The 24,170-nt window shown below is 38.4% G+C and overlaps 1 protein-coding gene across 1 annotated transcript in view; it reads left to right on the top strand.

Annotated features, from left to right (window-relative positions):
- Window positions 1-23,938, top strand: part of LOC107706887 (zinc finger E-box-binding homeobox 1-like) — a 69,344-nt gene extending 45,406 nt beyond the window's left edge. Inside the window, exons 2-9 of the mRNA XM_016510728.1 lie at window positions 8,007-8,174; window positions 14,891-15,046; window positions 16,515-16,717; window positions 17,129-17,240; window positions 17,695-18,146; window positions 18,449-19,684; window positions 19,893-20,073; window positions 22,678-23,938. Coding sequence (XP_016366214.1) covers window positions 8,007-8,174; window positions 14,891-15,046; window positions 16,515-16,717; window positions 17,129-17,240; window positions 17,695-18,146; window positions 18,449-19,684; window positions 19,893-20,073; window positions 22,678-23,396 — 3,227 coding nt within the window. The 3' untranslated portion in view covers window positions 23,397-23,938. The remainder of the gene's footprint in view (window positions 1-8,006; window positions 8,175-14,890; window positions 15,047-16,514; window positions 16,718-17,128; window positions 17,241-17,694; window positions 18,147-18,448; window positions 19,685-19,892; window positions 20,074-22,677) is intronic.
- The last annotated feature ends 232 nt before the right edge of the window (window positions 23,939-24,170 follow it).

Genomic DNA, 24,170 nt, shown 5'->3' with positions numbered 1-24,170 from the left:
CTCTGAAAACAGAAACATAACGATACAGGCCGCATGTGGAACCCGAGTCTTTCTCAGGAGTGGGTTCACACACTCCCCAGACGCCCAGAGACGTGTGTGGTGACAGGCTTTTGTTTGATGTAATGGCTCTGTCTTGTTGTGGTTAGTGTGTGTGTGAGACAAAAGAATTCTGGGTGGGGATGTGGTTTGAAGCACTGTGTATGTGTTTGCCAGTGAAAAAAGAAGTTTGTGCGTAATAAAGGATTGCCATTTAGTCAGAGCATGTATGGTCCAGAAGGCTTTACTTCATTATTCCAGTTCTGCGTTGTTATTTTGCAGTTTTCGAACACCTCTAGCTCAAGATAAGAGCAGAAGTGTGTGTTTGTGTGTATTGAAGCTTTGGTTTATATATAGCTCAGTTCTAGCGCAGGGTGTGTCTTCATTCCTCCAACGCTGCTTCTGTGTGTTCAAACTGTCACAAATCCAGCTATGAGTTGTTTTATAATTATTAGAGATGCTACAGTTACAAACTGTTCAGTTATTGACAGGAACATCCATCAGGATCAATTCTCTCCGCAGGTTTTATTTCCCATCATCCTCTCCATTGGTACTCGTATTACAAAATGGCTTATACGTGGGCTAACTAGATTTTTGCTATGTGGTTTTTAAGGAGTTCTGAGTGGATGCAAAGGTGCTGCTATGCTGTTGCTTAAGTTTTAAGGGTAGTTTTAGTGAGCTGCAGTGAGGTTTCTACGTGGCTGCTAAGCCTTTGCTATAAATTCTCCAGACAAAAATTGTATGTCAAATCTAGGGGTGTGCGATATTTAGCATCTTCAATAATATTGTAATTGTTGTTTTAACGATGTGGGAGCTGACATTATCACATATGTGACTGACAAACAAAAACTTGATCAATCAAAAATCTTCAGAGAGCAAAATCATTCACTGTGTGATGAAGTCTATTACAATGCCCATTTAATTCAAGTTATATAAGCAAAAATGATCCCTTTAATATTTAGAAGATATGATATAGTTATGTAATATCACACAAGCAAGAGTGCCTTTTTTACCGAATTTTAGCTTATACGCGTGATCATGAATGTGATATTGATTTTATACAACAGTTCAACAAACAAGAAGTTGATATTGAGTGAGTTACACTTTAGACACATAATTGTCTATTTTTCTGATTTGCCAACAAAAATAGTTCCAAACTAAGCTGGAGAAGAACATTTGTGCATCCCAGAGCAACACTGCAGTATTTCCTTCCTGAATTAATCTGTTTTTGAACTATTCATTTGAGTCAGTGATTCAATAATCCATTCATAAAGACACTTGCTTCATTTCTAAATGAATGAGGCTTTTTGAATGAATCATTTGAATTAATAATAAAATGAATCACTCATTAAAGGGATAGTTCACCCAAAAATGAAAATTCTGTAATTAAGTACTCACCCTCATGGCGTTCCAAACTCTCCAAAATATCTTAATTTGTGTTCTGAAGATGAACGGAGGTCTTACGTGTGATATTGATTTTATACAACAGTTCAACAAACAAGAAGTTGATATTGAGTGAGTTACACTTTAGACACATAATTGTCTATTTTTCTGATTTGCCAACAAAAATAGTTCCAAACTAAGCTGGAGAAGAACATTTGTGCATCCCAGAGCAACACTGCAGTATTTCCTTCCTGAATTAATCTGTTTTTGAACTATTCATTTGAGTCAGTGATTCAATAATCCATTCATAAAGACACTTGCTTCATTTCTAAATGAATGAGGCTTTTTGAATGAATCATTTGAATTAATAATAAAATGAATCACTCATTAAAGGGATAGTTCACCCAAAAATGAAAATTCTGTAATTAAGTACTCACCCTCATGGCGTTCCAAACTCTCCAAAATATCTTAATTTGTGTTCTGAAGATGAACGGAGGTCTTACGGGTTTGGAACGACATGAGGGTGAGTAATAAATGACAGAATTTTCACTTTTGGGTGAACTAACCCTTTAAGGCACTTCCCACCATCACTGGGTGGTTGTAGTGTCATATTTATTAATCCATGACAGGCCTAAACCAGCCAAGGTATCAGCACAAAAACACACTCAGCAAAATATAAATTATCGTTAAAAAAAATAAAAAAAAATAAAAAAATCGAGATATCTTTTCTTTTCTTTTTTTTTGTCAACATCGCACCCAAATCACTTGTAGAAGTAACAGCACACCTTTCGTCATAAAGATCTATGATCTGAGGAATCATTCAAGTCCATGTTACAAAGTCCATGTTTTTTGTTTATTTATATATATACATTTGTGTATTTTTATTCTCATCTTATTTTTTATTATCTCTGTGTTATTGTCTCTGTGTACTGGAAGCTTGTGACACTAAAACAAATTGCTTGAATGTGCAAACATACTTGGCAATAAAGCTCTTTCTGACTTTCTGAAATTGTAATACTTATCTTAGAGGTTTGTTCAAATAACAGTAGTCACCAAATCTGACACTAGTATGAGCAACAGTAACAGCAATGATTTCCTTAGCAAGCACCACTAATTAGTCTTTGCAGCTGAAAAGCAACAGTGCAGTATGTGCCTGTTGTAATGAAGGTTAAAAAAAAGCCGACACAGCGATCTGTCGTTATGGTCAAGCCACTCAGGGAGAGTGTTATGATTGGACATTCCACGCATAGCTTCTCTCACCAGGGTTGCAGGAGCGAACTAAAAGCACTTGAACAAACGAACGAAAAACCCAACTATCCATTCTTACTGTAGCCTCCTTCTAAAACAAACACCAGTTCTCTCGCCGCAAAGATAGCTTTGGAAAAAAACGCGTACCTAAACCCTAAAGAGTAAAGACAACTATGTTTGCAATGGAAACCCAATTACAAGCCATTAAGGTTTTTTGTGGAGATCACCCACCTCGTGTTGTCATATGTTGATTCAGACAGACTTACAGGTATACAACCAGTTACTTTCCATACAAAGGTGAAAAAAAGACCAGCAATGCAGAGCTCAGGACTCTGGGAGGTAAACGTGGCTGTCGCTGAAGAGGAAAGCATGCTGTAATTTACTGCTCTTGTGCCCCCCTCAAGATCCCTTCATTGGTGATAAATCCCATGAACAGAATCCTGAGCGAGGTATCAGTGTGCCCCAGCGATTATTTTCTTACACCACAGGCCACAATGATTAATATGTTCTGCAGAGAGTGTTCCAGAAGAGACACTCCTGAAAGATTTAACGCACTGTTTGTTCTCTTAGCACATTTGATTCTTACTGGCTAATTCTGTGTATCTTCTTAAAATTGCAAACTATGCAAAGGTCAGAAGATTTATGTTTTTAATACATTCATGTTTTCAATACATTAGTAGAGAGATGCACAATTTATCAGTACCATATGTGTTATTTAATGGGTATTGGTTATTCTTATAATAATAACCTACCGATTAAACAACACAAACAATAAAAAAATCTTACCAACCTTATATCTTAAATCTTATTATTTATAGGATATTTTGGGGTTGGTAAGATTTTTAATTGGTTTTGAAAGAAGTCTCTTACGCTCATCAAGGTTGCATTTATTTGATCAAAAATACAGTAAAAACTCTAGTATAAAATATAAAATTATTGTTTAATGTCTTTTAAATAGTGCTGTCAAACAATTAATCGCATTCAAAATAAAAGTTTTTCTTTACATAATATATGTGTGTGTACTGTGTCTATGTGTGTCTATGTATTATGTATATATAAATACACACAAATATATTTGATATATAAACAACATATTTCTTATGCATGTGTGTGTGTTTATATACACATAATAAATATACACAGTACACAGTGTTATGTAAAGAAAAACATTTATTTTGGATGCGATTAATCGCGTTTAATAGTTTGACAGCACTAATTTTAAAATGCAATTTATTCTTATTTTATCTGTTAACATGGTATATTTAATTATGCACGTACACATTTCCCGTATTTTTACATCTAGATTACCTTTGTACTCATCTTATGCATCTTATAAAGTTAATCTTTAAGAATACTTATAAGTTAATAACACTGTAAAATATAATCCTTTTCAAATTTCAAAATGAATATCCATTTTCATATTTACTGTACATTATAATGTTATGACACCTAAATTCACTTGAAGCATTTACTTTTTTTGTTGTTGTTGATTTTGATTCAGTAACATGTCCTACTTCTCTAAATCACATTGTGTTTGTGCTTGAATAAGCTCTACATAGAGATTGCGAGGGCAAGTAGCAGATGAGAATGTTCTTATTGGCAAAGACTCATGGGAAACCTGCAGCTCACCTTCCTAAATGACAAATCAATAACTCTTGTCTGCCTCAGAGTCTCATGTGTCTTTTATCTGAGCTGGAGTTTAGATGGGTGAAGGCTCAATTTATTATTTAAAGGCTCCATATGTGATGTACTGTACCTCTAACAAGCAGTTGAGCTCTGCCCAGGTGAGTCACAATGTATATGTGTACTTGTTTAGGGATTGCTTTTAGAGGCATTTATCGGTGTGCCTTGACAGATGTCACTGTAATGCCCTATAGGGGGCATTAAGGGGTCTCGATTGTGTTTGCTTTAAATAGAACCTTCGGAGAATCAGCTGGAGTTCTGGGAATTCAGGCTTTATCATACAGGTACAGAGCAGCAGATTGGAGGCCAGCTTTTGCCCAGTCAACATATCACTTCAACTGGGTTGATTGTAAAATCCATAGATGAGGCATAGCTGGAAAACTGATTGACCAGTAGGAATGTAGACTCATTAGGCTAATGGTTTCATAGGCTGACTTGACATATTCATAGTGCTGTGCATGCCGACAACACACGCAAAAATCATTGAAGGTTCCGGTGGAATGTCAGTGTTTGTATTTAGACAAGTGTATGTGATATTTTAGGAGATAGGAAATACATTTAGCAAGCATTTATATCACTGAGTAAAAGTAGATCGTTGGCCTGGTGGTTAGCGCACATGCTAAAAATACAATGAGCTGTAGTTCAGTATCCCTTTCCCCCATCATTTTCTGTTCTTTCTCTATACCAGGGGTTTAAAAAAGTACTCTTTATTGTCACGTGATCCTTCAGAAATCATTCTAATGTGCTGATTTAAAACAATGAAATAAAACATGTTTTTATTATTATCAATGTTAAAAACTGTGATACATTATTTCTCAGGATTCTTTTTATAACTGTCGATTTTGATCAATTTAATGCATCTTTGCTAAATAAATGTATTAATATGTATTTCTTAAATAAAATTCCTAATAACTTTTGAACTGTTGTGTATACTGCGTGAAAAAAGCAAGTTGTTTCCTATATTAAATTGACTTTTATATTATCATTAAACTAAATCCAAAACAAATCATTAAAATATTATTATTATTAAATGCTTAATTTCTGTTTAAAAGCATATAAATGCAAAAAAAATGTGTATAGTGCTTTTCACAAGAAGTATTGTTTCAAAGTAGCTTTACAAAGTAAAGCAGAAAATAAGAATTATTCACAAAATAATATACAGATTTGTTTTGCTTACTGTTACTAAAATGTATTGCTACCAAGAGAGTAACAATTTGTAATCCGTCTCATGATTTCTGACCAGAAAACACCTAAGGGCCAGAAAAAATATTTAAAATATGAGTAGTAATCATTATTTTTATTTATTTACTTACTTTTGTTTTTTAGACTGACCTCTGACTTTTCTATTTTGAAGCACAGATGTTAAATGTTTCATGCGGTCTTTTATGTTTTTATGTAGTACAGTTTGTTCTTCCTGTGCCTTTACACAGTTTTAGCTTACAGCTCCAGCATAATGTGAGCTATTCCTTTCTCGGTAAAGCGTTTATTTAGTCACTTTTCCTGTGTGTACCTCCTGAAGGCTGTAATGAAATCTCTCATGTGGAACGGCGGAACAAGGCTCGTGGCTGTTTGTCATGGATCATTCACAGTGAGCTCACACACTCTCTGCTGTCCCTTTACTTCTGTCTTCTGCTGAGTAGCCACACCGTTTGCTTCCCTTGGCTGAACAGCCTGATGGGATTGGTAGCATCTCCTTCACAGTACACCGAATTGACTGTTGTGGTGATCCGTGCATCACTCGGATAGGTTTGACAGAACTTGTGAGCGATGGGTCTATCTTTATGATTGTGTGATTTTTTTTTCCATTTTGTTATAAGCAGCATTTTTTAACCACCGCCACATTGAGACTCTACTTTCAGGTCCATATATAGACACACCACAGGTCTTTGCTGTGATCCATGACCTTAAAACCAAAGATGGAGCATGAGATAGAGAGAAAGAAAAAGGTTAAGAGGTTTGTACATGCACAGAACAGGTGGAGAATGAAAGTACAGGCCAGAGAAATAAAAGAAGATTGAGAGTGTGGGAGCGAGAGAGAGAGAGAGTTGGTTAAAGTGTGCAACAAAAAGCACAAAATCAGCTGAATGTAAATGTGCCAGATAAGCCCAGCAGAAGAGATATGGTGTGTGTGTGTGTGTGTGTGTGTGTGTGTGTGTATCTACGGCCAGCCCCTCTGCTGACTTTGCTCCTCTCAAAGGAAAATTGATTTGGCCGGAGAGAGAGAGGTACTTAGATGAGTGGAAAAGAAGAATGACGGCGAGCGAGAACTGCGAGAGAAATGGAGAGAGAGGAGGAGGATGGAGAGGAAGGCTTTTCGGCACACCTATTCTTTCCCTGCAAAAAATCGGTCAACAAGGATTCACTCATATTACGATGATAATCACTACCAGTCTCTAGCGTCACATTCATTGTGTGATGTGTGAATATCTGTATTAGAAAAAAGTTGTGTGACTATCTGTATTGAAAAAATGTTTTTTACCAATTAAAGGGATAGTTCACCCTCTTGGATGTTGCTCCAAATTAGTTCTGTGGAATAAAAAAAAAGATATTTTGAAGAATGTTTCTGTTTTTTTTGTCAATGGGGTCCAAAACAACATTGAACCCCACTGACTTTCATTGTATGGATAAAAGAAATCACAGGATATTTTTCACAAATATGTTCAGCAGAAGTAAGAACAGCACAGGGTGGATAAATTATGACAGAATTCTCATTTTTGGGTGAAATAATACTGATTCCTCAGGTGGCCATAAACTCTTCAGTCCGAGACGTATACAAGTGCTGGATGTTTGCTGTCGCTGGGTTTGAAAAGGTCTCTCTTTTAGCTGAATTTATAAATCTAAACATTCAACCACTGCTTGATTTATGCCTGCTCCATTAGAGGTCTTGTCCTGCCAGCACTTACCTTTAACGAATGAGAACGTGTTAGGTGAGCTTACCACTCCGTCATCCACTGTTTTAATAGAATGTCAAATCACACTTAGCCTAGCATGCAAACACACACATTACTAATTAAGGCCACCTGGCCTGTAACAGAAAATCAACGGTGTTTTTGCTCGATCTCTCTCTCTCTCCTTCCTGTGCTGCTGAAATGGAGGTCAACCTGTCCCTCCTTTTTGTCAAAAAAGTAAAGAGGCATTTAATCATTACGAAAGGCTGATCGCACACCTATAAGAAGATATGTTTCCAGTATTGTACGGTATGTGATCTCACGATTACAGCAGCTTGATCGTCATTTCATGATCTGATTACACCGTCTGACTGTGTCCACACCGGACCGTTTGGCCACAAATGGTTTTAACACGAGCCGTTCTGATTTATTGATTCAATCTCGAGTGATTCTTTGTCTTGTTTCATTGGCTCACTGAAAGACGCAGGAACTGCTCCACTACTATTTGGCATTTGATTGAATTATTCCCTTAAGTACACTTCATCTCTCTACATCTCTTCAGTCATCTCTCCCGCTTCAACAATTGGTTTCATCTGAGCTGCAGTCTCTCTCTTTAATCTTGTCTGGCTCTATCTTGTAGTCATTTTCACCAGCAGCGTCTTTCCAGATTTCAGGGGTTTCATCAAGCCTTCTGCGGTTTGCAAGCACTTGCAGGCTCCATATGTTAGCATTCTCTTTAAGTGTTGTGTTTTCTCTGTGTCTCTGCAGTGAGTAACTACAGTCATGTGCTGGAGGGCCAGTCAGACTCAGATGATGAAGATAAGCTTCACATCGTGGAGGAGGAAGGGAGTCTCCTGGACGGGGCTGACTGTGACAGTGTGGCCCCTGACGATGACCCTAACGGGACCGTCGACCCTGAAGGCAGATGGGACGATGGTAAGCCCGCCCTTTTGTGGCATATTGTTATCAAGGAAGCTTTGTATATTGAGTCTCATTTCAGGTTCACCTAAGTTTCTCAGGGAGTGTTTACATAAGACACGTTCTTGCGTTTGAAAACAGCTAGATAGAAGAGAATGAAGGTGTCTCTATATGCATGTTTTAAAAGTTAGACTATTTTTAAATTGACACGCCGTCTTAAAAATGCAAAGCTTGTGGCAGGATGCTCCAAAAACAGAGCTAGATATGATGCAACAGCCAAAGACCTCAGTCTGAACGTGTCACTGTGATGCTTGAAAAGGGATGAATTTAAATATGCAACTTCTCTGTCATCAATTTTTTTTTGAAGGAAAAAATTAATACTTTTATTCTGCACTCGTTAAATTGATCAAAAGGGACAGTAAAGGCATTTATGATGTTACAAAAATGTCTAATTTAATAAATGCTATTCTTTTGAACTTTCTGTTCATTAAGAATCTTGAAAAATGTATCACTGTTTCCAGAAAAAATATCAAGCAACCATATTTAACATTGATATAAATCAAAAATGTTTTTTGAGCACCAAATCAGCATATTAGAATGATTTCTAAAGAATCATATGACACTGAAGACTAGAGGAATGACTGCTGGAAATTCAGCTTTGCCATCACAAGAATAAATGATAAAAAATATTAAAACAGAAAATAGTTAAATTGTAATAATGTTTCACAATATTACTGTTTTTATTGTATTTTGATTAAATAGACGCAGAACTAATGAGCATGAGAGACCTCTTTTGAAACTTTTGAACAGTATTGCAAAACGAATTAAAGAAATTATATTAAAAAAAATCTAAATACAATGTTCTCAAACTCGTGGAAAACCTGTACTATAAATATTAGAGAATTTCATAAGTCTAATTTATATAATAGATCTGGAAAGTCATGAATTTATAAAAAAATTCATGACTTTTTTCAAAGAAAAAAAAACTGAATTTTTTAAAGAAAAAACATTGGTGTTCAGAAAATGCACCCTGTTGACTTTTCAAATCGACTAGTCACTTGTTAGGTGACTAGTCAATCATCATTAACATTATAACACAGGTTTTATGGGGTTTTTTTAGAGTTACATGAAGCATAATCTCTCTAAGAAACTCTAATTGAGACAATTCAACACCATTCCTTTGCTGCCTTTGAAGCACAGGTATTTCCTTCAGAAAATGCAGACCTAGTTTTTATTGTGATGGTAAAATCTTGGCTCCATCTGGATAATAAGCCTTGATAAAGGGTGACTAGAATACAATAGAGCTCTTTTGCTTTCGACGAAAGGCATTTCTCCTGTTCCTGGGCTAATATGTATTGCCTGCAGTGTGGGGATTGTTTATGCTGGAAGAGGTGAACACAAAGTCTGTTGTGTGTGAGCTACCAGGGTACTATTGTGCATTAAGCTTAGTGTTGCGGGACGCAGGCATGATGGCTGGTAATATACCGCCACTATAACCACAGCAACTGCTTGCACAGCAGCCCCTTGTTCAGTTTTTTCATTCGGTACGTTTTCTACTCTCTCCACTCTGTATTTCAAGGTTCGCCCCCCAAATTCATGAAAGTCCTCTGTCATTTTAATTTCTGCCAGTATTCATTCATTCATTCATTCCTCTCTCCTGGCTTCTCTGTCAGTTCTCTGCAGCATGGAGCTTCAGTGAAGAAGAAAGTCATTGTTTTTGGCAGAGCTCTCCAAACATTAAACACTTCACAGAAACCCGAGTTAAGAGAGAGAGGGACTACGCACACACTCTCTCTTGAACGTTTCTTTTATTACCTCCATACCACCTTCATCTCTTTGTAGTCTTTCTTTGTCCGCCTGTTGCTTCTTTGTTGTAGCTCTGAATGAATTGTTGTTGTGAGTCTCTTATGTTTTCCCAGAATTCTTCATTTTAACATGTTACGGCACCTGTTGCAGCACCTTTTCCTCTTCATTTCGTAGCTTTTCCCTCTCCATTGCCAAAAGCTCGGTTGCAGCAAGAGGCCCAGATATACGAGTGAGGTGTGTCACATAGAGAAATTGGTCTGCTGAGATGTAATGTGCACTGTTCTCTGTTCTCAGATGTCGTGTTTGAGTTATATACACTTCTCTGCCTAAGCTTCCCATCATTCATAGAGCTCAGGGCTGTAAAGCAGCCACTAGCCATAATGGTTCAGCGCTATCAGTCCAACTCTCACTCTCCATTTCGGGCTACCCCACACCTTTATTTTCTTTTCTCTTTCTTTGTATCTTGGCAGCGATCTCTGTATAAGAGTACCAGCTCACTTAGAAACCGTACGGCTGGCACTCTGTGGTCTCTGGCTACAATTCTTGTACCTCAACCTCCACTTTTACTTTCCCTCCGTCCAAGCTATTTTTCTGCACTTCGTTCTTCACTATCAGATGACTGGCCGCTCGTTCACTGTCAGCTTTTGTGTTCTCTGAGATGAAAACGCTCCTCTTGCAGTTATTTATGGGGTAAATACTCCGTAAACCAATACATGATTACTGTGGTATGGATAGTGACGCTGTGTATCCAATTCGATATGTCAAGCCGCTCTGTTTCCCTGTAATTTAACCACACGTTTCTTGAACAGGCATTAGGAATCAGCCATTTACGTAATGCAGTGAGCAGAGGCACCTAGCATACTGGAAAAAGAAACATGGCGGATGGGTTTACCTCATTTTTTACTGTTAGGGAGGATTACATTCTATATTTGACTCTTAGGTTTTAAAGTGCATGAGCATATGGTGATGGAGTAATTGGTCACTGGGGAAAGTGCTGCAAGTGCCTGACTCATAATGGAAATCTCACCAGAACTTTAATCAGGAAAAGTGAAGCTGGTGGATTCTGGGAAACGTAGTGCCTGCTGATGGTCTATGCTGTGAGAGGCACACAAGAATCAGAATCATATGAATCTCACAGTTTACATTCTACCTCCACAATTTGCAGTTGGTAAGATTTATTTATTTTTTACAAAAATTTATTAAAAACAGTAATACTGTCAAATATATAATATTAACTTAAAACAATTTTCAGTTATTACTCCAGTCTACAGTGTTACTAATAGAAATCATTATATTATGCTGACTTAAGACTCAATAAAGATTTCTTAATATCAATGTTGAAAACAGTTGTGCTGCTTAAGATTTTTGTGGCTACTGTTATAAATTTCTTTCAGGATTTTTTGGGGGAATAGAAAATGTAAAAGAATAGCATTTATTTTAAATAGAAATATTTGTGACATTATAATTGTACTTACTGTCAATACAATTATATATAAAGACCTCATTCATACTGTCATTTTAATGCATCATTGCTGAATAAAAAATAAATAAATAAATTTAAAAAAAAACTTACTGACACCAAACTTTTGACTATATCTGTATACATAGAGATATATGGAAACCTGTTTCCGCCACTGAATAAAAAATGAACTTGATACAAACTCGCAATTCAGAATTTTTTTCTCAGAATTTTGAGATATAAATGTGCAATTGCAAGTTATAAAATCAGAATTTTATAAAAAATGTATATCATGCAATTCTGAGGTAAAAGTCGGTTTATATCTCGCAAGTTTATATCTCACAATTCTGAGAAAAAAGGTCAGATTTTCGAGATGTAAACTTGCAATTGCGAGAAAAAAGGTCAGAATTGTGAGATAAAAACTCGCAATTAAATTTTTTGTTTTTATTCAGTGGTGGAAACAGGCTTCCATAGATATATATATATATAACCTTTATGATAATTAAACTTAATTATCATTACTGTAATACTAAAAATAGTCTCACATTCAACAATGCCTCTACCTATTTACTTCTAATGGACATGCTAGGGTGTTTTACAAGCAAAAATCAGTTTAGGAGTGTTGTCTTTTCAAACCAGTATCTGATACAGGCTACATTTGAAGGGTCATGTGAGCAACCTCACAGAAAAATCAGATTTGAGCAGAAAATCAGATTTGGGCCACATTCAGCCTCGGTGAGAATGCCATAGTCAACCGTAACTGTTTGTTAGTGGTTTTAATGGATAGTAGAACCACGCTTACAGTACCTCACAAGAGTTTATGTACATATGTCTTCATTTTCTCTACTTAATCATCCGAGTTAAAGTAAATCGGTGAACTGGCCGAGCTTTTAGACTCATGTGACCCAGCTCTGGCACACTAATAGTGCATCATTGTCAAATCAGACCAAGCCCATCACAGAACACTCATGCACTTTATCTGACCTTCACCCTTAATGTGTTTAACAAGGTCAGGATGTCATATATAATCATGTACGTGTGTTAGCTACTTTCCTGAGCTTAGACTACAACAGCATCTTATTTGTTTCTCTTCAAAGAAAATTTTAGTTTGTTGTACAATCACAAGACAATATCTGCCTTCCTCTGTCAACTTGTTTTATTGTAAGACCTGAGGGGATATTGTTCCTCACAAGATGTCACAGGACTTTAATAATGTAGCATAATAAAGTGTTGTGCCTAGTTTGTGAACGATTCTTGGAAACGCTGTAGTGTAGATCTGAGTGTAGAGTGAGGAATGAGACACTCTTGTCCAGCCCCACTAATAACATTCATGTCTCTATCTCTGGCCCACTTATAATGTGAGATTGTCACGGCTACAGTTGTGTTGTGATGTCATGACAACAGCGTGCTGTGATGGCTGTGTAGTGCAGGGCAAAGCTTGGAGCGAGAGCTCTGGTAATCATCTGTTCCTTCACTAGCGGAACATCTCACACCCAGATTTCAACATGATTTAAACCTCTCAGGAACGTTTGGGAGGGACCTACTGAAACATTTGCCATTGAAATCACTGGAGATCATGACAGCCAGTCATTTCAACGTGTTCATGTTTTTTTCTGTCTGTAAATCGCAAGAGCGTAGTTTAAATGAATATGTAAATTAATCTATAAAATTAGCATAGTCTTCTGCTACTCTTTCTTTCTTACCTGCAGTGTTATTCCGGTCAGCAAAATTACTGACAAAAACATTTGTTGATCGGGTGCTTGATTTAATCAACATATAATAATTTTATCATAATGAAAAAAATAAAAAAATAAAATACGATGAGACAACTATAACACTGCAAGATAGTAACAATACATTAAAATGTTTTTAGATTTATTTGTATTTTGTTAATCTTAATTAACCCTAAATGTTGGATGAATGTAATAAATTAATGAAAGTTTCTGTTTATGGACATAAACGAAAGTCATGCCACTTCAAAGTAAAATGGACTAAAATAAAATAAAAAATAAAAAATTGAATTAATTAATGTTTATTAATAAATTAAAAATAATGAAAAGAATCAAATTAGCATGTTAATTATTAATAAATAATTAATTTAATAATATATGAATGAATAATATAATGAATGAATAATAATTTGATCATAATTTAAAAAAAATACAGTGAGACAACTATAACACTGCAAGATATTAACAAAACATTAAAATGTTTTTAGATGTATTTGTATTTTGATAATCTTGATTAATTCTAAATGTTGGATGCATGTAATGAATTAAAAGTAAAGTAAAGTCATACCATTTCAATCAGAGTAAAATGGACTAAAATCAAAACCTTAATTAAATTTGTAATTAATTAATATATGTTTATTAATAAATTTAAAATAATAAAATTAACATGTTAATTATTAATAAATAATTAATTAATTCATATTAAATAATAGCTAATTACAGTAATAATAATAATACCTATTGACAATTGAATATACATTTTAAAGACAAAAGTGACAAAAAAATGTAAAACAAAAAAATAATAAATAATGATAATTAAAATAAATAAGTATAATAACACTGATGACAGGATATGTGTCATCTTTGGACCAAGGACGTCCGTCTATACTGTGGTGAGAAAACCCTACATGTCAGACATATAAACAGTGACGTGTGAATCAGTGTCCCTTATGGAGACATCACTGCTGACAAGGGTAGAGTGCACTACAAAAAGAGCTGCTGAGAAAGAGAGCGAGAATGAGCAAAAGAACACTGACATAAACAAAAACAAAAAAACAAAAACCCTCTTCATTTTCTTTTTGTCCCTCACATATTGTAGGATCTCTTAAATCGTTCCGACACACAAATGCCCTCAGGTGTTTCTGAATGTTGTTTTGACTCGCTAGCAAATGCCATTAGTTGTAATTGCTGACATTGCGGACTCATTTTCAGAATACGCATGAGAGAGCGCATTGCTAAGGCACAGAACAGCGTGCCGCCCGAGGGCTCAGTTTCTCCCGAAGCCTTCACTTGTTCATTTGCAATCGTTAGTTGAGCCAATCTTTCGTTTGTGAGCAAAAGAGAATGAGAGTTCATTTCTCAAATTAAAGAAGCTCGTTTAATGGGGACGTTGAGCTCAGATTGTGCATTAAGCCCGAAATTGAATTAGCTGCACCAGAGTCATTTCTTTTTCATTTGCTTTTAATAGGTAAATGTGCAATCGAGGACTAATATTTGTTTTTGTGGGTGTACATACCCACGGACGTGAAGCTATGTATCTAAAACTCATACCCACTCAAACTCCTCGGAGTATTTAGCTAATGCACTGTTTAATAGCGAGTCACCACTAAGTATTTTGGCTGTTATTTGGTCTCATCCTTCATATTTTATCGTGCATTGGGCCGTATCGTATGACTGATATTCTATCCACAGACACAGCGGTGAGCATCAGTGTAAGTGTGTGTTTGTGTGTGTTGCAGTGAAAGAGGAGTGCGTGTCGGATGAGGATGAGAGGAGCAGAGATGCTTTGGTTGAGGAGATGCTCCAGCAAGGAGACACGGCCGTCATTTTCCCGGAGGCTCCAGAAGACGAACCGCGACAGGGCACACCAGAAACCAGCGGACATGATGAAAATGGTATACACACACGCATCACACACATTGTAAACACTTCATCGGGTAACATCACGCAAGATGAATATAAATAGTTGCTAGAATAAGTGTGAACTCTTGGATTTTTACGTACGCCAGGTGACCTGTAAATGCGAAAAAAACGTTTCCATTGCAGTTTTGCGATATATTCCTTTTTCGAATTGCCTAAAAACCACCTCATGCAAGTGTAAAAACTTTTTTGCGATATATGGGAGTTTTTGCGAAATTGACATGTTTCCATTAGGCATATTTTCAATTCACGCAATTTGAAGGGTAATGGAAACGCAGCTTCTGTTAGACCTGCAACACCTGTGCAAATCTCCCATACCTGAGCTACTTTCTCACGTCCCTGTTGCTGTGTTTGTGAGTGAGAGAACGTTTCACCTGACCGGAGAGAGAAGGTTAATAGGTTACCTGTTAACAGGTAATATGTTACCTGTGTGAGAGCTGGACAGAAACCTGTCCAGGTGTTATCTGCTCATTTTCCATTTGAAAATTTATATATTAGTATTATACAACATCGATAAGTGTTTCCTTAAATTTGTAACTCATGTGTGTTTTTAACGTAAACTTGTGTGTGAATGTGAACTTTTAATACTCGCATGCTGTGACAGCAGCTTTCTATCCGTGTGCTTCGGATGTGTGTTCACAGACACATTCTGGGGACACCAGAGACTTATATTACATATTGTAAAAAGGGGCATAATATGTCTCCTTTAAATTTAGACATTTGGTTTGAGAAATAAGACCGTGGCATATCTTAATTTGTATGCACTGTAATGGCATTTCAGTTAAACTTGTTAATTTCTTAATGTATGACAGCGTATGATGTGTCATCCATGGCTTTATTATTCTGTTAGTATGTGCTGTCAAATCTTCTCTGGCTTGTTATTCATGTTGCTTTTATAACAGGCTTTACCAGCATGTGGTTTCTTTTTTTTATGAAATCCATTGTTCATCCATGTAGCCTAATTATTTGCCTTGTTGCCGTGGTGGTGTTCTTTAATTACCCAGCTGCCAATCCTTGTTCTTTTTATTTTGGCTGCTGTTCTTCAGCTCTTCATGCTGGAGATATTTCAGGACGGGAAGTGTAACACATTAAAGATCTTCCCAAACTCTCATATTCTCATTTGCCAGTGCATTGATCCATGTCTACATGCGTGCACACACACTTCACAGATAAATCATCTATGCCAGAAATGCATGCAACTGGATTCCCTTGTATTACAGTACAATAGTCTACTTGCACACCTCTTCAGATATATTTGAACAACATAGCAACATGCGAATTTGCATACATTTACAACTACTGAAAGATAACAGATTTTTTCATGTTTCTAATATATGCTTTTGAGGAAAAAAGAAGAGAGAGATAAAAAAAAAAGGGAGTCACAGATGAATACACACATACACCTCTACCCATTTGTAATACTCTCTTCTCTCTCACTCTCAGGCACGCCAGACTCATTTTCTCAGCTCCTCACCTGTCCCTATTGCTCTCGTGGCTACAAGCGTTACACCTCACTGAAGGAGCACATTAAATACAGACACGAGAAGAGCGAGGACAACTTCAGCTGCTCTCTCTGCAGCTACACCTTTGCCTACCGAACACAGCTAGACAGACACATGACCGCACACAAAGCTGGCAGAGAACAGGTATTCTGTCTTTATTCTGTAATGTTTGTGAGAAGTGTGATTTAATGTCATATTTTAAATCTAACATGTTCAAAATTGTTTCTAAGGGATAACTCTGGGAATAAGGTTGCAATTTTAGACTATTGTGTGTTGTAGTGAAACCCAAAGATTTAAAACCAGACTCAAAATGGTTGGATTTAACACAAGTAATAATATATCACTCATGCAATACCTTAAGAAAAGAACTAAAAACTGTAAAATGTACTGTAAATATAAAAGTTGTCATTAAACAATTAAAGTACATAGCTATATTTTATACAAAGGGCATATGGTTAAAAATTAAACACTTTTTATGAGATTTTACACTTACATATAAATGATAACAGCAGTATTGTTCATCTGATTATAACACATTCTCTCTTACGCTTTTAGCGGCATGTTACTCAATCAGGTGGAGGAGGGAATCGAAAGTTTAAATGCACTGAATGTGGCAAAGCCTTCAAGTACAAACACCACCTGAAAGAACACCTGCGCATCCACAGTGGTGAGGACTGCTTGAAATATGCTATGCTGCTGTATCTGTGTGTGTTTGTGTGTGTGTGTGTGTGTTTGCAAGCATGCATATGTGTGTGCATTTGTTCACTTCTTTGTACAAATGTGTAGGGCAATTCAGCATTCAAGTACTTCAAAGTACTTACAGTACTTACTGTCAAAGGCTACCGAAGAGAGTTTGTCCTTTAAAAATGACACACTGTTTTTATAGCCTTTATGGTTTGAAAAAAATCTTTTTTTTTTTTTCTGTGTTGTAGTTTCTTTTGAGGACCACCTATGAAGTGTCTGTTTAATTTACTTAAAGAGATTTATCCTCCATTCATTTGATCATCACAAATCTGAACCACACAACGTGTCCTCAACAGTAAAAGCAATAGAGTTGAAGACCTCTTTATCTATATGTGAATTGTCTGTTTTCTCATTTCTTTATTGTGTGTGTTGTGTAGGAGAAAAGCCTTATGAGTGCTCCAACTGCAAGAAGCGTTTCTCTCATTCCGGTTCTTATAGTTCCCACATCAGCAGTAAGAAGTGCATCGGCCTCATCTCAGTAAACGGACGGCCGCGACCTTCTCCCGCCACCGGGGCTGCCAAGACCCCGCAGTGCTCTTCCCCATCCCTGCCAACCTCTTCCCCCACGGCACGTGTCCAAGTCAGAGACAAACTGGACAATAGTAAACCCCTTCAGGAACAGCTTCCCTTGACACAGATCAAGTCTGAGCCACTGGACTATGAGTACAAGCCTGTGGTGGTGGCCCCATCTGCTAGAGGCGTAAATGGCATATTCCAGGGTGGGGCGGCAGCCCCTCTTCAGGGCGCCGTACAGGCTGTTGTGCTCCCAACAGTGGGTCTGGTATCCCCAATCAGCATCAACCTCGGGGACTTACAGAATGTGCTGAAGGTGGCAGTGGATGGGAACATCATCAGGCAAGTGCTGGAAAGCACACAAGCTAAGGGGCAGCAAACAGGAATCGTTGGAGCAGGAGGGGTGGGAATTGCCCAAGTATCCCAGCAAGTCATACAGGCCATTAGTCTTCCCATCTTGGACCAGGATGGCAGTGCTAAGATCTTCATTAATTACAGTCTAGACCCTTTACAGGCCCAAGCAGTCCTTCAAAGTCCGAAGAAGGAATCTTTGGGTTTGAACACAGAAGCCTATCCCCAATCAGCATCAACCTCGGGGACTTACAGAATGTGCTGAAGGTGGCAGTGGATGGGAACATCATCAGGCAAGTGCTGGAAAGCACACAAGCTAAGGGGCAGCAAACAGGAATCGTTGGAGCAGGAGGGGTGGGAATTGCCCAAGCATCCCAGCAAGTCATACAGGCCATTAGTCTTCCCATCTTGGACCAGGATGGCAGTACTAAGATCTTCATTAATTACAGTCTAGACCCTTTACAGGCCCAAGCAGTCCTTCAAAGTCCGAAGAAGGAATCTTTGGGTTTGAACACAGAAGCCTGCAAGGCTCAGAAGCTGCCAGAGGACTTGACAGTCAAGACGAATAGGGACAAAACCACCATCACTGTGGACGAGAAGAGTATTTTACACAATGACACAACACTTAAGCACTGTGGTAAAGATGGACATAGGGTAAATGGGAAAAACCTTGAGGGGAAGATCGACTTGGAGGAAGGACTGTGTCCTGGTCAGCCTCCCCTGAAGAACCTTCTCTCCTTGCTCAAGGCTTACTTTGCCTTAAACAATGAGCCCACCAAGGAGGAGCTGGCAAAGATATCAGAGTCTGTCAGTCTTCCGGCAGAGGTGGTGAAGAAGTGGTATGAGAAGATGCAGTTGGGACAGATCTCTTTAGAACCCTCCTCACCCCTGGCTGAGGATGAGCAGACCACTCCTGGAGATTTGGATGGGACTAGAGGTGCATCACCCCGACCAGAGCCGGATAAGCAACTGATCTCAGAGGAGCAAGGAGAGAGGGAATGCTGTAGCCCAGCTGAGGGCGTAGCAGCTGGGGAGAATGGGATAGAGAGTGTCCCTACATCCCCTTCACCACTAAACCTATCCGCCGATGGTCCCGTCCCAGCCAGGACTCTTGAGGAAGGCGAGGGACCTCTCGATCTGTCGCTACCAAAATCTGCTGCTACAGCTGCTGTGGCTAGCGGTCACGTAAACACTGTTTACTCGGCTCAAGAGGAGCCATTGAATTTGACTTGCACAAAGAAGGAACTGCTCAGCAATGCAAGTACCAATGCTACCATATATGCCAGCCAACCAAGTGCCAATCCCATAAACATTGTGACCACTCAACTGCCCACCCTAGTGGCTATCACTGACCAGGGACAAGCGCAATGTCTTCGTGCACTTACCACCACTAATCAGACCATCCTGATCCCGCAGCTGACTTACAGTTACACCACTACATCCTCCAGCCTAGCAGGGAACAACGCTCCACAGAAGAACGTTATACACGTCAATGGCATCAAGGTGAGAGCCGTGCATACAAATGTACCTTGTACCAAGAGTCGGGTATGTGCATACAAATGTACCTCCACAGAAGAACGTTATACACGTCAATGGCATCAAGGTGAGAGCCATGCATACAAATGTACCTTGTACCAAGAGTCGGGTATGTGCATACAAATGTACCTTGGTTATATCAAATCAAAATGATCTCCTTTTTCTCACAATGTAGGAGGAGAAACAGGAGATGGGGTCAGAGGTCACCTCAACATTGGAAGAACAGACAGACTCAGATTCAGGGCCGACGAGAAAGAAGATGAAAAGGACGGAGAGTGGGCTGTACGCCTGTGACCTGTGTGACAAAATCTTCCAGAAGAGCAGCTCATTGCTCCGCCATAAATACGAACACACAGGTGGGATTCTCACGCACAAGGAGAAAATAGTTGGCATAAGGAGTTTAGCCAGTTTTTAGATGTTCCTTCATATGTAAATGGCTGGGCATTCATAGAAATATGATTTGAAGTGATATTGAAGGGGAAATTATGACAGAATACATTGTGTTGCAGTAATTTTACCTATTACACGGGGAGCAGAACTGAATTTCAAGTTCCAACCTCCATTAAATTACATGTGCTGGAGAGTGCGGTGACTTATTTTCCCTTATCCGCTGGCCAAATACATTACCTTCTCACACCGAACCCAGGCTGTTGCATCAGTTCTCTGTTAGTAATTTACACTCCTCCTCCCTCTTTTGCTTTAAAAACATGAGAAGTTAGTGAAGCCAAGAGCCGGTCACCTCTCACTGTTAAGATACCTGGCCAAAAAGTGAGCAGCACTCATTCAAATGACATCACAGCGCCTTGAACCACAAATCGTGCTGTCTTTTCTCTCTCTCTTATTTTTTGTCTGAAGCCACAGTTTATAAACTTCCAGGCCTTGGTGGAACTGGCCTGTCTTGTGCACCACAGCTTGTTTTGATTCATTGTTTGGTCTTATTGTCCATGGCTACATAACAACATGTAATGCAATTCTTAATGCCTTAAAGATCCAGGGTTGAACACTGGGTGTGGGGGATTTTCTAGTGCTGCATGTAGAGATTACAAGAATGTTTTTTTGTGGTTGGGACCCTTTATTAGTTGAGCTGTGTGACAGCTTTTTAAAACATGCATATAATTTATGAAAATGAGTCCATTTAATAAATCATACTGTTGCGTAATTGTGTTGATCAACTGACAAACATTTGTCGTAAACTTCCAGTGGATGTGACATGATTTTTAACGTTAAATGGATAGTTCACCCAAAAAAATATAATTCAATCATGAAAATTCTATCATTGATTATTCACCCCCATGTCATTCCAAACCCTTAAGACCTTAGTTCATCTTTGGAAAACAAGATATTTTTGATGAAATCCACAAGCTTTCTGATCCTGCATAGACAGCAACAGAAATACCAAGCCCTTTCAAGACCCAGAAAGGTAGTAAGGACATTGTTAAAATAGTCCATGTGACATCTGTGGTTCAACCTTAATTTTATGAAGCTACGAGAATACTTTTTGTGCGCAAAGAAACTAAAATAACGACTTTATTCAACAATTAAGATACCTGGCCAAAAAGTGAGCAGCACTCATTCAAATGACATCACAGCGCCTTGAACCACAAATCGTGCTGTCTTTTCTCTCTCTTATTTTTTGTCTGAAGCCACAGTTTATAAACTTCCAGGCCTTGGTGGAACTGGCCTGTCTTGTGCACCACAGCTTGTTTTGATTCATTGTTTGGTCTTATTGTCCATGGCTACATAACAACATGTAATGCAATTCTTAATGCCTTAAAGATCCAGGGTTGAACACTGGGTGTGGGGGATTTTCTAGTGCTGCATGTAGAGATTACAAGAATGTAATTTTATTAGTTGAGCTGTGTGACAGCTTTTTAAAACATGCATATAATTTATGAAAATGAGTCAATTTAATAAATCATACTGTTGCGTAATTGTGTTGATCAACTGACAAACATTTGTCGTAAACTTCCAGTGGATGTGACATGATTTTTAACGTTAAATGGATAGTTCACCCAAAAAAATATAATTCAATCATGAAAATTCTATCATTGATTATTCACCCCCATGTCATTCCAAACCCTTAAGACCTTAGTTCATCTTTGGAAAACAAGATATTTTTGATGAAATCCACAAGCTTTCTGATCCTGCATAGACAGCAACAGAAATACCAAGCCCTTTCAAGACCCAGAAAGGTAGTAAGGACATTGTTAAAATAGTCCATGTGACATCTGTGGTTCAACCTTAATTTTATGAAGCTACGAGAATACTTTTTGTGCGCAAAGAAACTAAAAATATCAACTTTATTCAACAATTTCTTCTCTTCCATGTCAGTCTTCAACACACATTCACAAGAGTATCACAACGGTGCATGCGTGTGCATTCCTCTGCTTGCAAACAAGGTGCAGTGCATGCGTCTTCAACGTCAGAACGCCGGCTTCTGCGTCAGCAGCACTACACGCATGCGTGGTACTTTCATGAACGCATGTTGAATTCTGACATGGAAGAGAAGAAATTGTTTAATAAAATTACTATTTATGCTTTCTTTGCACACAAAAATTATTCCCGTACCTTCATAAAATCACAGTTAAACCAATGATGTCCTTACTACCTATTTTAACGATGTCCTTACTACCTTTTTGGGCCTTGAACATGGTAGTTCTGTTGCTGTCTATGCAGGGTCATAAAAGCTCTCGGATTTCATTAGCACAATTAGCATTCACATTAGCGCAATTAGCACCACTCAAACAAAAGTCACTTTGGAACCAAGCAGTGTTCTATTGGTCAACATGACGAATTTGCATGACCATCTTCTACATGGGGACCGATTTCGCCCTTACCTGAAATTCCCAATTGCACAGAAAAAAAGCTCAGAAATGTTTCTATTTCTCTGTATATTCTAGTAATGAGATAAGTACTCCAAGATAAATATTAATAGAGTGCAACTTCTTCATCTCCCGCAGGAAAGAGGCCTCATGAATGTGGGATCTGCAGCAAGGCCTTCAAACACAAGCACCACCTAATAGAGCACCTGCGTCTGCACTCCGGAGAAAAGCCGTACCAGTGCGACAAGTGCGGCAAACGCTTCTCCCACTCTGGCTCCTACTCGCAACACATGAACCACCGATACTCCTACTGTAAGAAAGAGGCTCAAGGTCAAGGGCTAGGCCAGGGAGTTGAGGAAGAGGACAATCCTGGCGAGGAGCAGCCTCGGACGGGCAGCACAGCGACCTCGCCCCCCTCCCACCTGGACTCGGATGAGCGGGGGAGTAGTACCAGAGAGGATGAGAGCGAGGAGGATGAGGAGATGGGCTCGGGGAGCTTAGTGGATGAGGATGAGATTCAGGTGGTTAAGATCGGAGAGGAGGGAGATGAAGACGACCAGGGAGCAGATGAAGACCAGGAAGGGGAGGGAGAGAGGATTGAAGGGGCGGAACAAGAAGAAGATGCTGACGAGGAAGGTGAGAGTGAAGAAAATGACGGACAAACGCTGAAAGTCGTAGTGATGCAGGATGAATGTGAAGACGGAAACGAAGAGGATGAGCAAATGGCGGAGGAGGCCATGGACACAGGAACTCTTGAACACATGAAGGACATAACAGAAAAAGAGAACCCGGCGGACGATAAGAAAAAGATTGAAAATGAAGAAAACACAGCCACTATGAATGGAGACGAGAAGTGAAGCCACAACTGTGTTTTTATTGCCCTTATTCCTTACGACGTTGTTTTACAAAGTTACTAATTTGAAGGAACAAAAAAGACGTTTTCTCTCCGCAGATGTTTCTCTCTCTTCCTGAGAAGTGACTGTGTTAAGACAAGAATGAAGTGAGGAAGAGAGCGTGACTGCTCTTACGCTGCATTTAAACCCACTACTGTGTATAAACCCCCAGGTGTGCCTGATAAATACAAATAGTTACTTTTTCCACATAAAGACAATTTTCAGTGTTTGAGTATGGTTTGTATAAATGCAAAGTTTAACGAAAAAACGATACAAACAAAAACAAAAAAGAAAATGACGCATATACGGACTGAAAGCTATACACGTTTTGGCTAATAATGTTTATTACTAAAACGACTTGGGTCAATTTCTTTTATCAGTATTACTAATTTTTTGTCACTCTCGGTTTACCCTCAAAAGCTGTACAGTTGGAAGAGAGAGATTTCTATACGTTTTTATTGCCAATGAACAAAACTCAGTATTTTCTTGCATTTGAAGGAAAAAAAGTATCCTGTGCACTACCATATTCCCAGTTTACCTATGAAACACCTATGTGGGCCTTGTGTTGTTTAATGTCTACCTTCCAGTATTAGCGCCCCTATACCACGCTAGTGCTCGCTAGCACAACATTTGTCTGTCGTCTCATTTCAAGAAGGACTGTGAGCCTTAAATGTCAAAAGATTGATGTGGTTACGGTGGGAGGGCTTTAATGAATCCCAAAAAGCCAAGACATCAAAA

Source organism: Sinocyclocheilus rhinocerous, unplaced genomic scaffold, assembly GCF_001515625.1.
Source record: "Sinocyclocheilus rhinocerous isolate Xijiao unplaced genomic scaffold, SAMN03320098_v1.1 scaffold144, whole genome shotgun sequence".
NCBI lineage: Eukaryota > Metazoa > Chordata > Actinopteri > Cypriniformes > Cyprinidae > Sinocyclocheilus > Sinocyclocheilus rhinocerous.
The sequence above is the reverse complement of the archived record's forward strand: the minus strand, read 5'-3'. Positions and strand labels throughout refer to the sequence as shown.